General features: G+C 36.2%; 2 protein-coding genes across 3 annotated transcripts; both read left to right on the top strand.

Moving 5' to 3' along the window:
- Nucleotides 1-766: 766 nt before the first annotated feature.
- Nucleotides 767-6,509, top strand: ypel3 (yippee-like 3). Of its 2 annotated transcripts, none has more exons than XM_087242289.1 (5): nucleotides 767-1,940; nucleotides 2,310-2,428; nucleotides 2,511-2,554; nucleotides 5,249-5,357; nucleotides 5,464-6,509. In XM_087242289.1, the coding sequence occupies exons 2-5, from the start codon at nucleotides 2,312-2,314 to the stop codon at nucleotides 5,551-5,553; spliced, it is 360 nt and encodes a 119-aa protein (XP_087098415.1). In that variant the 5' UTR covers nucleotides 767-1,940; nucleotides 2,310-2,311; the 3' UTR covers nucleotides 5,554-6,509.
- A 2,414-nt stretch (nucleotides 6,510-8,923) lies between these two features.
- si:ch211-11k18.4 lies at nucleotides 8,924-17,542 on the top strand. Its single transcript, XM_087244530.1, has 13 exons — nucleotides 8,924-8,987; nucleotides 9,080-9,218; nucleotides 11,126-11,237; nucleotides 11,356-11,449; nucleotides 12,196-12,250; nucleotides 12,344-12,484; nucleotides 12,665-12,825; nucleotides 13,957-14,055; nucleotides 14,163-14,308; nucleotides 14,984-15,155; nucleotides 15,243-15,355; nucleotides 16,778-16,862; nucleotides 16,948-17,542. The coding sequence occupies exons 2-13, from the start codon at nucleotides 9,101-9,103 to the stop codon at nucleotides 17,002-17,004; spliced, it is 1,353 nt and encodes a 450-aa protein (XP_087100656.1). The 5' UTR covers nucleotides 8,924-8,987; nucleotides 9,080-9,100; the 3' UTR covers nucleotides 17,005-17,542.
- Nucleotides 17,543-19,037: the final 1,495 nt, after the last annotated feature.

Raw genomic sequence — 19,037 nt, 5'->3', positions numbered from 1 at the left:
TCAGTATTAAAGAACTGACCCACATACGTTTTGACGTCCTTCAGGGGGGATCAAGCATTAATTAGGGGGGTCGATCTCCCCCAACCCCCCCTGTGTTTTGCACCCTCCATGTAATCGTTTTAAATCAAATTGTACCTTCTTGAGATGCAAATTGAGGAAGAATTAGGTCTTGCTTTTTGATAAATTTAACTAAGCTATTTTAATTATATTACAAATAGATATTCGAACATTAAATTAACTATAAAAATAATTGGTGCTTGGTACATTTCAAGTATTTTTTAATCCTTTAAGTTTTGCTAATCCACTACAATTCGTGCTTGCCATAAATTTACATAACATATTTTCGTGTTTTTTTCCCTTTAAAATACTCATTAAATGTTATATAATAGGTCTTAAATGGCACATTAAATGACTTATATTTACCTTCATAACCCTGCAGAAAACCTGAATGGGTTTTATAAAACAAAAAGTTAATTTTAAACCGCCTACGTGACTTAATTGACATGCAAACAACACAGATTTAAAACTCGTCACTTTTGAAAGAAGCGATAAGATAAAAGTGACCAAAAACACGAGGGCTTTGTTTGTTTTTACACGTCGAAACGCTTTTAACGCAGATGTAAAGGTTAGGTGACTTCAAACGCACGAAAGAGCGCGTCTGATTGGTTGACCTATATTCTTGACGTCGCTCTCTGGATTCTGATTGGTCGACGGCGGTTTGTTTTGCGCCACACGACGTATAAGAAACTTCCTCATAAAATACAGTAAACAAACCTACGGATTACATTTGGCTGAGGCGTCTTCTGCGCAGTAACTTGCTCGAATTTCGGAAATAGCTAAGTTTGTTGTTGACGAAACGTGGCGAGGACACTAGAACAGGTCGACAGGAGGGACACAAAGGAGGGAGCATTAGAAAAAGCGCAGCGTGCCGTTTGTTTGGTTGAGTGCGCTCGATTAGAGACCGCGCAGGCTTCATGCCGTTGAGTTGAGCGCGCTTCTCTTCTGGCGACAATAACGTTAGCTACGGCGAGCAGCGTTTGTCTTGAAGAAATCGCAAACATCCAGGTGAGTCCATTGTCATTGCTGTGAATCATTTCAAACGGAGGGAGAAAAAACGGTCCTAACCTGAAAAGGCTCCACGCATGGATTTATGACCGTATATCATGCTGATTTTGCGTAGAGGCTATATTTACTTGCTCGTGTATAACATATTAACGTTAGTTGGATTATGATACATGAATTTACCATGCAACTAGTCGGGTGGGTTGTTGCTGTTCCACGAGATTTGAAAAGCCCGACTCAGTTCAGTGAGTCGGTTCTTTTGGACAGTTCGTTAAAAAGATTCAGCGATTATTTTATTCTGTGATGTTACGTCATTACACGTTCCCTGACATCCCATATTTTCGTTATTTGTATTTTTATTTGGCTTTCATAATATGTTGTTCATATCTGTGATAGTCTAAACCAACGTATGATTTGAATGCATATTTTAAATAATACTGGCATTAATTTACATGTATATACATTTTTGCAAAACTATATCTTGTTTTGATGATAAATTGAGTGCAGTAGCTTGTAAATGCTATATATGGATTTTTTTTTACTGCAAATTATTTGAATATCAATGTTTGTGTCTTCGTTTTGTTCTAGTGAGTCGTTGATATCAATTGACTCGCATGAACGATTCGTTTATGTCGAGATTCCAGCTGCATTAAGGGCCGTGCTGTAACGTTGTGTATTCCATATGAACTGAAACTAAACTCGTTAGCATGTCTTGCCCATATTTTTAAGAAACGTTTCGAATACTTTATAACATAATATTTTGTCTAAAGCTGTATTTATTACAGCAAACCATAGTTATCCATTACCTCTCACCCCTGTTTACCCTCGTGCCTGGCGGGCCATATATGGGGGAACTACAGTGTGGGCAGCCAAGCAAAGTAGGTCATGAGGATGTTTCCTTTTTCCTGGTTTATCTCTGAATCAGGATACGAGATTTTGTTTGTGTTTTTTTGATGATGATGTTAAAGTCATTTTCATATGCAAAAACAAAATGACTGCTATGTGTCCTGCCCAACACGAATAATATTAGTGTCAAAGCATTTTGTTTACTTTGAAGTTAACAACATTACACGTTGCTGAATTTGATGCCATGCTTTCTAACTAAGAACAGCTATTAGGCAATCCAGTTATGATCTATTTTGGCAGTCAAAGCTGCTTTGTTGCCTTTGCCTTCGTGGTGAAATGTGGATATGAGAATAAAGTTTGCAGATATAAACTGACACTGTTTTCTTGTGTGTTTTTCAAAGACATGGTGAAGCAGACCAAGGCCAAAACTTTCCAGGCCTATCTGGACTCCTGTCATCGTCGCTACAGCTGCGTCCACTGCCGGGCACACCTGGCCAATCACGATGACCTCATTTCTAAGGTGAGTTTCTTCATGTGACTTGTGGCACGTTTACAGCAAGATGTGTTATGCATTAAAGGCTCACGTATCTGTCTTTTTGCAGTCCTTTCAAGGCAGTCAAGGACGAGCCTACCTGTTCAATTCTGTGTGAGTATGACTTCTTTCAAATTTTAAGATGAACTTCTCTTTTTGCCTTTTGATGGGTTCCTTTATTACTAACTGGAACTAAGCACAAGGTCTTTTTTATTATTATATTTACTTATATTACTTATATATAAGCTGTTCATATTTATCGTCCAATTTTTCACCATTATTAAATCATAAGCATAGTCTATAGCATGCAAAAGGGCATAACAAACTTAATCGAGTACTTGCTTAACTCCACAAAGGCACAGAGTTGTATAATGTCTGTTGCATAACCTTTTTTCTATTTGAGTAATTTAGTAACTCCACAAAGCAAAGTGAAACCTATGCACTTTTTTTTTTGTCAGAAAATTGGCAAGCGGTTTAAAAGGATTATAATGGCAACATCAATTTAGTTAGTTTTATTGGTGTGTTTTTGTGAAACACCGCATAGTATGAATACCTTGTTGTGGTGTGCTTTGACTACATCTCATAATAACAACATGTTATGTTGGCAGGGAGATTGTAGGATTATATAATGAATGAAATCCTATTGAATGTGTTTTTGTAAGTCTGTGTGAGTGATTTAAAGTGGACAAGCTAAAAATGTTTCATTTTTTACCCGTTTAAGTTTGTCCACTTGTAATCGAAATAACAAAATAAAAATATCCTATTTAGGCTCGTCACAATAATCAATATATCAACCTGTCGCAAAACACATGGACATGACCTCAGTCATTTTTGGTGAAGCAATATATATTGCTCATACATCACTGATTCTAGCAACATTTTAGCTGATTGCGCAATCTCTTTATCTCTAATGGAGGTGTCATATTTCTGTTTTTAATGTTTTCATGTGGGTGCCTGATTCTGCAAATAGATCTGGTAGCAGATGTTGCAGGCTCGATTACTATTTACCTTGCACTTTAATGTTAACATTTATTATTTATGTAGGATTTGCGTTTTCACACTTTGATTCCAAAGACTAAATTGACTATAATTAATTTTAACATTCTTAAAAATAAAATGTTACGTGTTCTTTGAGTGTACTTGCATTGTGATGATATTATATTGTCATTCAGGCATTATATAATGAGTGGCTTAAAATGACAGTAATACTGGTTATTGCAAAATATTTTAGTACAATATATCATACAACAAAAAATATCACGCCTAATCTTAATACCAGTTGTAAATGTGGCCTGATTCATTTTGAAGCAAATATTTAGCTTGGTGCATTTATAAAAATGAGATCCCATTGTAATTTATGAAATAGTTGGTTTACTGGGTAGGGTTCCACCAGCTTTACCAGATAGTCCTTTAATTGAACTGGAATGTAAAGTCCACACTAGTGGCTTAGTAACTATTAGCTAGTTTATTACTAAATTTGTTCTTACTTCGATTTTACCACATGTTAAGGCAAACCGTAGGTAGTAGGTCATAAGCTATCCGTAAAGTTAGGTCTGGGCGATTCATTGAAAAGTAATAAAAAATCTACATTCAAAACCTAAAATCGATCATTTTTTTCCTGGTACATTTTTTTCAGTTACTTTCCCTACTGTTTGTGGAGTCACATGTACCTGCTTCGTCGGGACTAATTCATATTCATAATAAGTATAAATCATAATATAATATTATCCTGATATTATACCTCTGCCAAGGACACGTGCAGCCTTTCGCATACCCACACACCTTTTTAAAATGTAATTTTACATCACAAAGACATGTGGCACAAGCTTTGTGATCGGTCGCTTTGGTAGCGGTGACAAGGATGGGTGGTGCGGAGAGTCGTGTTTTAGGCAATGTGTGTTTTAATTTCAGTTGTTCAACGTTGATGTTCAATAAATAATCATAGATAGTAGACAGTGTGTGTTTCCTTCAATTATTTTATGCACCCTTCATTCAGAAATCTCTCACTTGTAATGTGTGAGCATATTAACTGTAGAAAAATGGTCAGTGAACTATGAAGACAAGACATCAAATAAATAAATAAATAAAAAACTGTTCTTTAACCGTAATTGAGTTCAAATCTTCAATTAATCGATATTTTGATTTTTGGTCAAATCACCCAGCCCTATCTAAAGTCATGTGTAGCCACAATGAATAACGTAATATCCAATAAAAATCATTTAAATCGTTAAACTGCTTTAAGATTCAACTAATGCATCTACTAATAACCCTTTGAAAATGAATTGACAAATTATGTTTTTATAGAACATTACAGCCAGTCACTATAACAAATGCGCATTCCTGTATCGCAAACCACGATTGCCCAGTAAATTTACATTAAAAACACACACACACACACACACACACACACACACACACGGAAGAGAGAAGAACAGGGAGAAGAACTCCGTCATGAAGAAATTCTCATTTTAATTATTGGATACTTGATACAAAACACTTATTGAATGAAACTCTTTTCCAAACTAAAAGAAATGCAAGATTTAGGAGGAAAATAAGGCTGTGAGTAGAGGGAAATCATTCTTCATTAATATCGTGAGCTCCTCAATGTAAACTAATCTCGCTGTCATCTCTTTTCTGCCGTTATACATGGAGGAAGGCTGTTGTAAATGGTTGGGACGTAGCGTTACGTTTAAACTAAATTTAGTGGTGCAACACTAAATTATTTAGTTGTGCGTGAGTTGTAACTTAGTGTTCTTTTAAGTCACGACTAGGCTACATTTTAACTTGCTTGTGATTTTGTGTTTTTAGGGTGAACGTAGGTTGTGGTCCAGCTGAAGAAAGGCTGCTGCTTACTGGTCTTCATGCTGTGGCTGATATTTATTGTGAGAATTGCCACACCACACTGGGCTGGAAATACGTGAGTATGATTTGTTTTAACAGAACCGATGCCAAAAGGCTTTATTTGTTGCCTCATACAGTCTGATCACACTTTGTGGTGTTTTTTTTTCTTCTTCTCTCTACAGGAGCAGGCCTTTGAGTTGAGCCAGAAGTATAAGGAGGGCAAGTTTATAATTGAATTATCTCACATGATTAAGGATAATGGCTGGGACTGAAGCTTTGTATTTAACTTGCTGTCACCGCTTGCAGCTTCTTCAAGATCGACATGAAATATGCTTTTTTTTATTTGTATATATATATCCATTTATGATGTACATTACTATTGTGAGCACCTTTTTCCACACTGATATCCCAATGCACCAGTTTTTCAGAGAGGGGGTCTTGGGTTGTTTTGTTTGTATATTTTTTTACATGTGTGTTTGTGTGCGAGGCATGCTTTAGAGAAGCTGTGCTAATATCTTATGATCCACTTAAATCCAGTTTTGAAGATTTCTTGATTTTTGTTGGGATTTTGACGTTAGCCCTCAAATTCTCCAGATTAAGTGCAATTGATGAGGTTTGGACGATATATGATCAAATTTGAAGATCCTTTTTTTATTCGAATCGTTTTTACTTTAGAGAACGAGTTTTTTTGAACGAGGTAGTGCAAGTTTAATTTTTCTGTGTATGTGTGTGCGCGTGTGTGTGCGTGCGTATGTGGCTTAGAGAGGATTATGTGCAATATGTGTGAGTGAGAGTTTATTTAAAGGATGATTCATGCCTCCAAATTCAGTTCTTTCGGTTGAATTCATCTTTTAATTTACCAAGTCGCTGAGGGATCCCGACTAATGAACATCTGCTCATAAGTTTGTGTAAGCGAACAGGCTTATTGGCTATAGAAGAGATTGTCCACAGTCGACTGATGTTCTTAAAGACACTTTAGTTACAGCTGATATGATGTCATTGGGATATTCATTTTTATGTTTCTTATTTCCTGCATTTTGTGTATGAAAAATGTTGTAATCTAACGTTGAGCAGCATGTACAGAGACATTGATCTGATCATGTTAGAGCAGACATGCCATGCAGATGTGTTATGATTGTGTAGCTGAGTATTTCTTTGAATGCTAAACCATTAAAGTGTATTACATTAACCTGAATTCTTTACATTAAAGTATGGGGTAAATGGAAAACTCTTGTCATGCTTTTTTTTTTCACTGAAGTTAGGTTGGGAAAATGTTAACTTTTAAAATGGGTTCTTTTCTAAAGTATTGATTGTAGACAATGTACACTTTAAACACAATTCTATGAATAAATAAGAACATTTACTTGACATTTTCAATGCACAGACATTCAATAAATATTGTTTGCACAGCATATTTAACATTACATTTTACATATGCTTTTAAATTGTTAGGAAGTTGTGAGTGCGTGTCTCTCTCTCTCTCTCAATTCAATAATTGCTTTATTGACATGACAAATGTTACAAATGTAATGCCAAAGCAGTTCTAAAGTTTTAGAACATACATATATCATAAAAAAAGACATAGTAAACAGTAGTAGTTGTAGTCGTAAAAAAAGATAAATATACATAATTAAATGTAAATAATATATCATATTTAATATATCATTATTATGCAATATATCACGTTATTATTCAATATATCGTTCATTTATAACAATAAAAAATTAATCAGAATAAAACTACATTTAACAATCAACATTTTAGGATAAAAAAGTAATAAAAAACAATCAGTATCTCTTTCTCTCTCTCTCTATATATATATATATATATATATATATATATATATATATGTATGTGTGTATGTATGTATGTATACACACACACACACATACATACATATGCTTCACTTTTTCCACATTTGTTTCACCGCCTTTGCTCAATACTTTGTTAATGCATCTTTGGCAGCAATTACAGCCTCGAGTCTTTTTAAATATGATGCCACAAGCTTGGCACACCTGTCTTTGGGAATTTTTGCCCATTCCTCTTTGCAGTATCTCTCAAGCCCTATCAGGTTGAATGATAAGCGATGGTTTACAACCATTTTCAGATCCGTTCAATGGGATATAGGTCTGGGCTCTGGCGCGGCCACTCAAGGACATTCACTGAGTTGTTGTGGAGTCACTCCATTGATATTTTGGTGGTGTGCTTTGGGTCATTGTCCTGGTGGAAGATGAACCGTCGCCCCAGTCTGAGGTCAAGAGCACTCTGAAGCAGGTTTTCATTTATGATGTCTCCGTTCATTACAGCATTCATCTTCCTCTCTATCCTGACTAGTCTTCCAGTTCCTGCTGCTGAAAAACATCCCCACGGCATGATGCTGCTGACACCATGCTTCACTGTAGGGATGGTATTAGCCTGGTGATGAGCGGTGCCTTTTTTTCTCCAAATGTAATGCATGCCGTTTTCTAAAGAGAGTTACATTTTAGTCTCATCAGACCAAAGAGTTTAGTTTCTTATGGTCTGAGAGTCCTTCAGATGCCTTCTGGTAAATTCCAGGCAGAGAGTGACCTCTGTCTGGCCACTCTACCATACAGGCCTGATTGGTGGATTGCTGCACAGATGGTTGTCCTTTGGTTCTCCGCTCTCCACAGAACGCTGAGCTCAGACAGAGTGACCATCAGGTTATTGATCACCTGCATGACTTAGCTTAGATGGCTGGCGAGCTCTAGGAAGAGTCCTGGTGGTTTCAACATCTTCCACTGATGGATGATGAAGACCACTGTGCTCATTGGAAATTTCAGAGTAGCAGAAATTTTTCTGTAAGCATCCCCAGCCTTGTGCCCCGAGACAATCCTGTCTCGGAGGTTTACAGACAATTCCTTTGTCTTCATGCTTGGTTTGTACTTTGACATGCATTGTCAACCCTGGGACCTTATATAGACAGGTGTATGCCTTTACAAATCATGTACAGTCAAATTAATTTCCCAAATTTGAACTCTAATTCAGCTGCTGAAACATCTCAAGAATGATCAGTGGAAACAGAATGTACCTGAGCTCAATTTAGAGCTTCATGCCAAAGGCTGTAAATACTTCTGTACATGTGATCTTTCAGCTTTTTTATTTGTAATAAATTTGCAACAAATGTAAAAAAATCTTTTCACATTGTCATTATGGGGTTTTGTGTGTAGAATATTGAGGAAATAAATTAATTTAATCCATGTTGGAATAAGGCTGTAACTGTATAATAGTAAATAATAAATAAGGCTGTAAAAATATGTTTAAAATAATAATTCAGACATGAAATATGCTCATTTATGTTACAATAAATACATGAAATTGTATTGTATAAGGGTCAAGATTAAATTGTGTCATATCGTCAGTTTCTCTTGGCTGGATTTATAAAAAATTAACGTTATCTTCATACCCCAGTTTTTTTTATTAATGGCGCACTTCACAAGCTTCTAAAGTACAAAGGGCACAACTGCCAAATGATTACTCGTTATATAATGGTCTGTAGACGACATGGTTTATAAATAAACAAGACGGGAAACAAGAAACAGCTTTTCTGCTCTAATTATCTCAAAACCAGACCGAGAGGTAAAAAAAAAGCAATCATAAAGACTACAACTCCCACTAGACATTGCGAACACCGGTGACGTGGCCAGCGTTACCCAGCAGACCGGGGTGATTTGAACTTCATTCGGTTGTGAGTAGTATTTAATCCTATTTCTTTATTTTCGTAGTATTTTACCAGCCTGGTTTATTATTTATATGATTAAATCTACGCTGCTTTTTTAGAGCCCGCAATTTTACATCACTATGTCCGGGAAAATCAAAAGCAGGAGTGCTGCCAATGCAGACTCAATCTCTGGCAGTGTGTCCTGTGACGAGCGCATCTTAAGGGACTGCCATCAGATGTACATCGACCCGGATAGCGGTAAGAAACCGTTCTTTTTATAAACTGCTTCTTTCAGATTCAGTTATTTGGTTTGTTCAGTGATAAGTTAAGGCAAGTCTCCTTAGGGCTGGGTGAGAGTTGCTAACGGTAGCCGATGAGCTAAAATGCCGGTTTGGTATGTCAGCTATTTACTTCAGACTGCCAGAGGCACTTCAGCTGTTTGAGTTTATTGCAGTCATAATTGCGTAATTCAATAGATGCAATATTTTTGTTTTATTTTTGACTAAGTAAAATAAGTTTTTGTATTAATTTATGATTTCTAATTTACTCTCCCTCAGATCTCAATCCGACATATAGACCCTCTTTAGTCGAAAATTAAATGTATAGTGCACCCAAAACATTTAATTCTGACATCATTTATTCATTATTCACTTGTTTCAAGCCTCATTATTTTCTTTTTTTTGTTCAACACAAAATAAGATATTTAGAAAAATGATGGCAACCTGTAGCAATTGACTTTTTCATAGTACGAGAAACTAATACTATGAAAGTCAGTGTTTACAGATTTTCAGTTTTTTTTGGGAGAGAGAGTAAATGGTAATCAAATTTAGATTGTTGGGATAGCTATCCTTTTAAAGAAGGTTTTGGCTGAAACCATAGTCATCAGAGATTAACAAAATGCTAGTCAAAGGAAGTTTGAGCCCAAAAAACTATTGGCACTGCATGATTAATTCCATTTGCTCCTTATTATATTTAGAGGTTTTATGATGTAAACTAATTGCTCTAAATAAATGAACTGGAAATTATCTAGAAAAACACTGGAGATTGTATGGAAAAAAGGGCTTTTGAATATGCAGCACATTTTGCATGGAATAATGGGTTGCAGTTTAAATAATTGGTTTCACTACATGCTTTAAAAAGATTTTAAATGATTTGGAGTTTGAAATGTTGGCCTGTAGATGTTCTGAATAGTTTAGTTTAACTGTCATTGTATGTGTGTTTTAATGAATGAATGATTGAGGTTACCGGTTATTTGTTTTTTTTTTGTTTGTTTGTTTGTCTGTTAAACCCATGTGAATGTGTGCCAGGCCACTCTTTTAAAAAAGATTTTTTTAATCGCAAGGTGCTTTTCCTGGTAAAATAAAATTTATAATAATAATCTACAAAAATATAAAATTTTTAATGCACAACCTGTGCAAAGCTGCTCTATGTACAGTATGTTTATTCATGTCACTTAAGTTACCGAAAAAGTCATAAGAGTACATTTATTTTATTTATTATTATTATTATTATTATTATTATAATTATTATTGGATTGGTTATATTACATCTGAAAGCTGAATAAAAGTTATAAAAGAATAATAGTGTATAGTTGTATAGATTGTCATGATATATATTTGTTGTAGATGTTATTTGGCCTAGATACAGCAATTTGAAAAAATGTGAAATCAGAAATCAAAAGAGAAATTTAAATATTGTGTTTTGATCTTTTTATAATAAAAAATTGAAACAAAATGTCATTCTAACCCGTGCAATATATTTTTATATCTTGCCAATAATATACCTGTGCAATTAAGACATGGTATTGTGGCCCAGGCCAGAGTCATGTGTATATAATGAGGTGTTTTCGATGTTGGGAGTCTGAGAGAAGTCAGTCTTCCCAATTAAGATTGTTCACACAAATGTATTTGTACTTCTTATATAGGTCACAACATACAGTATAAGTGGGTACTATTTTAATGAACAATACGAACATGCATGTCCTTCCTCTGTGTTGTAAACAAACTCCACACATGCATCATTAAGTGACAAACATTGTGCTCTAGAGTCCAGCCTGTTGTTTATGTTTTGTAAGTGAGTGCATTATAGGGTAGGTATTCTATTTGTTTTAAAAAATCTTTCTTTCAAGTCCAGTTTGCTTAACCACTTATTCCTTATTCTTGTAGGACTAATAAAAATCGCTCAAACTGTTGGGGTGACGTTGCTGCCTCCCCGGAAGAAGATAACTGTGATGTTGATGGGGAACCACTCAGCTGGAAAGAGCAGCTTTATCAATTGGTACGCTGACGTGCATCAGTGGAATTAGTGCATTAAATCAGAATATGCAAATTGGTGTTTGTGTGAGACTGAGAGAGCAGAACAGTTAGATTTTAAACTGTTGATTTATTGTTTGCAGGTATGTGGAGGAGCATATCCAAAGGACAGGAGTTGCTATTGAGACCCAGGGCTTCAGCTTTGTTACCAGTGGGCGAAAGAGGGAGTCACTCACTGTAAATATGATTTATACATTGTATTTTTATTGGAGGCATAAATTTGTCTATTTGATTTTCCATAAAAGTTGTAAATAGAGTATCTATGAAACATTCTGTTCACATTTTGGTGCTTAATCTAATTTACTAAAGAAAGAACCACATTTTACAATCAAACTAACTTCCAAAAAGGGCTCTACCTAAATCATTAGCTTGACCAGATTTTACTTAATCTTCTAAATACTTTTAAATAAGCCACAAACATGTTAACTTGAGTTGCTTAACTTGAATAAAATTAGCTTAAGCTAACTTCTGCTTATAAAAAGTGGACATGGCTAGCCTTCCAAACATAATGATAACATGACATGTTTTGATGGTGGTCAATGAGCTGTTTAATCAGAGTCACTTGAGTTTCTTTGGTATTTTTTTCTCTATAATATTTTTACCAATTTAAAATGCATATTTTAAGATTTCATGCATCTTTCATGCAATTTCCATTTTTTTATATTAATAAAAAAACAAACTACTCCACACTATTTCATGCTATGTGGACATGAAGATATATGAAATGAAAATGTACAGTAGTCAACAATTGAAGTGGATCAAAACCATTCAAGTTGTCCTAAAACAATTTTACAACACCCATTATTGTCTTGGGACAATTTGGAAAAACTTTTTCGATCCACTTTGAATGTTGACTACTGTATTCTAATGTAAACATCTTTGACTATAACCCCTTATCTACAACCACTTGTCTTGGGTTTTAGGGAAATGCAACACTCCATCTGTATCCGCACTTCAAACCCCTGCAAGAATTTAAAGGTTTGAGTTTTGTAAAGTGCAATAAATGTAAAGCCATTTTGCTTAGCAAGTTGCCATGAATCTGTGCATAAAATGCTATTTTCTCAATTTTAGGAGTGTCAGAATACCTCGGCACTGAGATTTGTACTTCACGGCAGAAACGTTTCAGCTTGGTGACTTTTGTTGACACTCCTGGTCTTGTGGATGGAGATATGAAGTATCCCTTTGACGTTGACCAGGCTGTTCTGTGGCTCGGTGTGTGTTTGTCTTGTAATGCGTGTTCAATACTTGGTGTTTTTTTTGTGTAGTCATGCATGTTTTACATGTTTACTGTAGTTTAACACGCACTGATTAAGGTTGCATCTGACAATGCTGCTTATAATATTAATAGTAATTTTGTGGTTCTATTTGAACTATTCTGCCTTTCTGCATTAGGTGAGCTGTGTGACCTGATCCTGGTCTTCTTTGACCCAATGGGACAGGCTTTATGCAAGCGCACGCTCAACATTGTTGAGAAGCTGAATGACAAACAAGGCGACCGGCTCCGTTTTTATCTCAGTAAAGCTGATGAGGCTGGAGGAGAGTCTGATCGACAGGTAAAATACGCCTATACACACTCCTATTGTTTTGCATGTACATTGCTGTTCTAATAATTCTATGTGCTCACCATGACTGCAATTCAATATTATAATACAAGTAACAATGTACAAATAATATTATAATAGTTTAAAACAGGTGGGCAAACTCGGTCCTGGAGGGCCGTTGTCCTGCACAGTTTAGCTCCAACTTAATCAAACAAACCTGCTTCTAGATTTCTAGTGAAGCTGCGGTCTCATTAGAGTTTGAGCATGCGATATTTTGGCGTACGGCGCTTTGAAAAGGGGCGGGATTAAACAAGCTTATTAGACATTTAAAGAAGCAAGCGATTGCTCCACGTTTTAAATTTCTGTCCAGAGAGGTCATGTTTTGATCCTCGGTTGGTCTCACGCAGTCAAGTGATGCGATTTCGCAGGTCAGAGTTCACCAAGCTTGAACTTTGCACTGCAGCAACCTGCGAAACTTGACGCATGACCCATTCTGACGAAAACTTGACACATTCTGATGAATTTGCGTGTGTATGAATGGAAGTCTATGGGAGGAAAAGCCCAGTGTGAACGCAGCTTAATCTTGAAGACATTGATTAGCATGTTTAGGTGTGTTTGATTAGTGTTGGAGCTAAACTATGCAGGACACCAGCCCTCCAGGACCGAGTTTGCCCACCACTGGTTCAAAAGCAAACAATTTTATCCCTGTGATGGATGTTCATTTTCAGCATTGTTATTCTTCAGTGTCAATTTATCAGAAATCATTCTGATATGATCTGATATTTTGATGCCCTGTCCTCCTTTTTCCTCTTATTGTTTTTCTTTTACATTCTTCTGATTCTTCTATTTCTTCTGCAGCTCCTTCTCATTCTTGTCTTCCTGCTAGTCTGGGTTCTACTGCCTCTTTTCCTGTTGCTTCTACTCCTGTTCCTTCTCTTGCTTCTCATTCTGCTCATCCTTTTCTTACTACTTCTTGTTTTTGGCCTTCTCCTCTTTCTTCACCTGCTTCTCCTGTTGCTGCTTTTCCTGCTGTTTCTCATTATCCTCCATCCAGTTTCTCATTCTTTTTTCCTTTTTAAAAAATAAAAAATCTTTCTCTGTGCTAAAACAGTGTTATGATTACTCTATTATTGGCTCTTTCAGAGAGTTATGATGCAGATTGTGCAGGAGCTTTGTAAACGTCCGGGACTCAATAAGTGTGGCTTCGACATGCCCACTATCTACGTTCCCAACCCTAATAAGGTATCATAAACCTTTCTCCTCCACACTATTTCATTCAATGTGAACTTTAACTGTTGTCTCTAATGAAATAAAAACCAAATATTTCTCCTCACCATCTCCACCATCAGCCCAGCCGGTGTGTTAATCAGATTGATGATGTGTGTCGGACCATAGAGAAAACCATTAATCAGACTGTGCAGAACACGCTTAACTCTCTGGAGAAGGACTGTAACCTCATCACAGAGGCCGTCACTGAGACACTTCAGAATGACAGGTACTGTATTATAAGATTGCATCCATATAAATGTTCAGATGCTAATGTTTATTTGATTGACACCATCTACTAGAGCAGTGTTTCCCAACCATGTTCCTGGATGCACACCAACAGTATATGTTTTGGATGGATCCTCTATCTGAACCATTCATTTCAGGGTTTTCAAGTTTCTTCTAATGTTCTAATAAGTTGATTCAGGTGTGTTTGATTAGGAAGAGGTTGAAATGTGAACTGTTGGTGTGCCTTTAGGAACATGTTAAATGCTGTACTAGAGCTGGCGTGCAAAATCATTTGAGAAATCGATTCTAAAATTGTCAAAGTCCATCTCTCTTCTGTCTTGAAACGATTGTGAGCTTCGTTTTTTAAAAGCAGATGATTATTTGCCTTGTTTTTAACTGTGCACTTTATTGCTTACAAGAAAGAGTGCTTGTGTGTCTGGCTATAGTTGGTTCATTTAATACTATCCTAAATTTATTCTTGATTATTTTAGGTTTAAGTGGTATTCATAAGGAATTGGATGCCTGCATCGTGTGGCTGTTTGTAAAGCATAAAGCTCCATGTGCTGTAAAAAAAAAATGCTCTGAATTTATTCAAGGATCGGTCTTGATTTTTTTTTTTCACCACATATTTTCTGTCTTCTTTTACAATTGTCATCCCATGTTTTGCTCCCAATAGGCAGTGCAGCATAGAGAACCGTCGAGCACGTTTTAAAGGCTGTTTGCTGGGCATGATGGGTTTTATTGTGCCCCTGCTGCTGCTTGTTGTCCTGGTACTTGGCAGCCTCTCCAAAGACATACTGGTGCTGATGCTGGGTGACAGTGGCACAGAGGCGCTCTCACTATATGTGGTTAGTGAACATATACAGTATGCATTTATTTACGTGTGTGGGGGATTCTCAGTAGACACTGACGTTGGTGTGGGTTCATGTGATCAGGCTCCGGCAGTGAAGGCATTTGAGTCGCTGTCTGTGGAAGTGCAGCTGTACAGTTGTGCTGGACTGGTGCTGTTGTCCTTCATCCTTCTGCTGCTTGCTCGCTTCTCTTTCAGGTGAGGAACAAGAGATTATGCAGACATTTATGGATGTGAAATTAAAATTTATGGCTGAAACTAAAAACTCTGGATGCACATGATCAAAATTTTTTTACTGCTTTTGTATCGTTTTCTTTTTCCTTTACAGTAGCCAATAGGACTGCTGGGTTATGGGAAAAATCATAATTATGATTTAAATTGGTCGTATGATTATTTTGGTCATAAATGTTATCACTATTATCAATGAGCCATATGTCCAAACAGATGTAAACAGATGAATTTTGTTTAATTGCACAGCTCTACTAGCCAACAACATAACCACATTTTGTTGACCTTAACATAAAATCAGAGGGGAGAAAATACATAAGCTGTATATATCAACAGATCAGAATTCTGAACTTTGACCATGGCACACACACAAATGTCCAAGGTTTGGTTTGTGTTAAAGCTGCTTTACACCGTTCAGTGACTAGAGCTGGAGGGAGCTCGACACTGCTGGGGTGTGTGTGTTATTATTAGTCTTTTTTTTTCACCTCATTTTCAGCAATTTCTTATTTAGACAAAAATATTTTATTTATTTATCTATGTATTATTTTTTTCTGCAGCTGAAAATTAGGTTAAAGGGTCAGTAGGTTAAAGAGTCAATTCCACCAAAAAGGAAAATTTGACATTTGCACACCCAATTCAAAGTGTTCATGCGTGTAGCACAAGTTGAGATTTCCAAAGTATTCACAAAGACGTTAAACATCCTATTTCTTTTTTATTTTAGCATGTCTATGGAATACTCTTCATTTGTTATTGTTTTTTGTATTGTGTATATATTTAAATTTCCTTTGTGTTGTTTTTAGTTAAGTATTTCATATATTTGCTGAGAAGAATTGAAATCCTGTAGCCATTTATTGGCTTTAGTGGAATTGGAACAGTCAAACATCCTCCTAGCTTGGGCTGGGCGATTAATTGAAATCAACATTTAGAACCTGTAATCGATCAAATTTTTCCAGGTCAATTTTTTTTCCATTACTTTTCCTACCGTGGAGTCACGTAACCCCGCTCTGTTTACATTTCTACGTTGAGCGCAGCGTATTAATGTGTTCGCATACCTATCGCTGTTACTGATGCTGATACGACAACACATATCGCAAGATCTGTGATTGGTCAGCTTGGTACCATTGATGAGTGTAGGTGGCGTAGAGAGGGGGAAAAAAATAAAAATAAATAAATAATTATTCAATAATCATAATAGAGTTAAAATGTTCAATTAATAGAGATATTTTAGGCCAAATTGCTCATCTCTACTCCTAGCTACTATGAATTATTGGTATATAGTAATCGATCAGTCATGCAGCAAACATGATATAGTGCCATTTTATGGGAAAGAACAGCTTCAGCATTGTGCTAAACAGTACTCATGAGCTCTTTCTCTCCTCTTACCATATTTAGAACTAAACCGACTCTCTCTGGGAAACAAAAGAGACAACTTCAGGAAAAACTGGAGTATGTCCAAGAGGTGGTCAAGACCAAAAAGGTATAGTTTGCATTTAAATTGACATACAAAACTGCTAGAGTGTTGACTGCCTCATGACTAATGATTCTCCTGCATGTTACTGCAGAAAAAACTCTACGAAGAGTACCTGCGTCAGAGTGTGGGAGATCAGGACATGAACTGAAGGAGAATATAGGCGTCCAGCATTTGAAGAGGTAGAATAAAACACACAGAAGTACGACTAAACTGCATCTAATCATTCCTGTTACACAACGGACACAGATAAGCTACTTTAAGGGCACTTGGTTACTTGTGTGAGCTCTGTCTTCCAGCACTAATTAATGATGGAGCTGTGGACCAATACTGTGTTTTATTCATTTTAGTCTCATCACAATGTTACGCTAGTACTGTAAAGGTTTATAATGGAAGAGCCACATGATGAGAATAGCTCTGAAATATCATGTTTAGCATGAACAGTTTTTTAATGTAATCCTCTTTCTTTGCTTTATAATGCTCCTGTTTTGTATGGTAAATTACCACAATGACTGAGGAATGAGCAGCTCTTCATACAGTATGTGGCATGAGATTGTAGTGACTCCTGGTGTTTAATCACATTATTGTCAATTTTAATAGAAATATTGAAGCTGACTTTTGTATTCCATGGTTTCCTACATTTTTATGTCAACTTGTAGCTGATATGATAATAAAACTTAATAAATATGTGTTTGGTTTCATGTGACTTTTAGAGATTGTCAAAATGAGATGCTTGACTAGGTCAAGGTTAACATCCTAATCCTCTGAGGAATTTCAGATGAGATCTGTTGCGTGTGTATGAGCATACTAGTTTGTTTTATTCCTATCAGACTTTTCCAGATGCTATTTTTTTTTTTATGGCCATAAAAAGGTCTTCAATTTAAAGTAAGTTCCTTGGTATTTCAGTTTGGCTTTACAAATGAAGTTGTTTTTTTAAAAGATTTAAAATAACAAGAAATATCTAGAAGAGGTGGTCCAGAGTGTATTTTTAAGGTTGTGTTTATAAGATGCAAAGCGATGTGCGCTCATGCTTGATTTGTAGAACATCAAGTTATTTTTTTTTCATATAATTTTGCTTGTATACAGCTACTCAGCTAACTTGAAAACGACTGTCATATTTCCTAGTTCCTCCGAAGGCCTGCCCTTAAGAGGCTCTGATTGGTCAGCTAATATAATGTGCTGTGATTCGCGGATCGGCTCCACATCACCAGGAAAAGCGTTACACACCTTCAAGCACTTGATTTTACGCTGTGTAAACACTGCCAGCCAGAGTAGCTGTTAGCCATATCAGTTTGAGCCTAAATCGGACTAAAAATGACACTGAGGACACTGCTTAAGCTCACGCTTGCTCTCTAAAATAAAACCTGAGAAGTGTCTTTTACATATATTGGGGTTATAAGCATGTGTAAGTAATATGAAACGTTCACATATGTTTCATTATTTGAGATGTAGAGCGTAGAGAAAGAAGCTACATAGGGAGACACTGCAGAGCTGCTGAAGATTGTTGATGTTTACAGCTGTTTGATGGATAAATATGAATTTTTAGCTAAATTGTTAGCGGTGCGGAAAAGCATTTCCTGTTGTTTACATCCTGGTTTACTTCCTTGCCACTACATACAGTTAACACTAGAAACTGCATGTAATAGATCAAAAATTTAACACATGTAAGTACTTACAGGTTGTGTCTCGCAATTCACAGCTTTGTTGGTTGTAGGAGTTTTTAGCCAAATCCAACTGATAGAGATTCTGGAAGCTCTCCTTTGTCAAATGCTAGCTGTAATCATTATTATTTTTTTTATAATTCTCTGGAACATAATTAAAATTACACTGTAAGCACTTCTCTCTTTGTGTCGTGTCCTTTGGAAGCCCAAATACAGAAACGGAACAATCTATGTGAAAATAGCAGCTTTAGGACGGCCTTTTAGCTTTCTCTGCTATAACATTACAGTGTCTCTGGCCATGCCCCTTCGCTGTGCCGGGTGTATGTGCGTGGTGAATTCGTGTAACATTTGTGATCTCACTCACCAGAATGTCATTTTTTGTAGTTCTCAAAGTTTGTTCTCTGTAGGCTTTGCTAAACTAACTCTGTAAAAGCCAATGTCTCCCTTTGCACTGAACTTAGAGCGTCTTACGTTCAGAGATGTTGTTTAGGTTCACACATCTACATTACACATTAAATAAAGT

Source organism: Danio rerio, chromosome 3, assembly GCF_052040795.2.
Source record: "Danio rerio strain M-AB ecotype USA chromosome 3, GRCz13ab, whole genome shotgun sequence".
In the NCBI taxonomy this organism is placed as follows: domain Eukaryota; kingdom Metazoa; phylum Chordata; class Actinopteri; order Cypriniformes; family Danionidae; genus Danio; species Danio rerio.
Note: the sequence above shows the minus strand (reverse complement) of the source record. Positions and strands in the feature narration are given on the sequence as shown.

What these genes read in the sequence shown, in the direction of transcription:
- si:ch211-11k18.4 (XM_087244530.1), top strand. Translation starts at nt 9,101, where the DNA reads ATGTCCGGGAAAATCAAAAGCAGGAGTGCTGCCAATGCAGACTCAATC. An exon ending in GAGACACTTCAGAATGACAG is followed by an intron (nt 14,309 to 14,983) that starts GTACTGTATTAT and finishes TGCTCCCAATAG; the next exon opens with GCAGTGCAGCATAGAGAACC. An exon ending in AGGTGGTCAAGACCAAAAAG is followed by an intron (nt 16,863 to 16,947) that starts GTATAGTTTGCA and finishes ATGTTACTGCAG; the next exon opens with AAAAAACTCTACGAAGAGTA.
- ypel3 (XM_087242289.1), top strand. Translation starts at nt 2,312, where the DNA reads ATGGTGAAGCAGACCAAGGCCAAAACTTTCCAGGCCTATCTGGACTCC. An exon ending in ACGATGACCTCATTTCTAAG is followed by an intron (nt 2,429 to 2,510) that starts GTGAGTTTCTTC and finishes GTCTTTTTGCAG; the next exon opens with TCCTTTCAAGGCAGTCAAGG. An exon ending in GCCTACCTGTTCAATTCTGT is followed by an intron (nt 2,555 to 5,248) that starts GTGAGTATGACT and finishes TTGTGTTTTTAG; the next exon opens with GGTGAACGTAGGTTGTGGTC.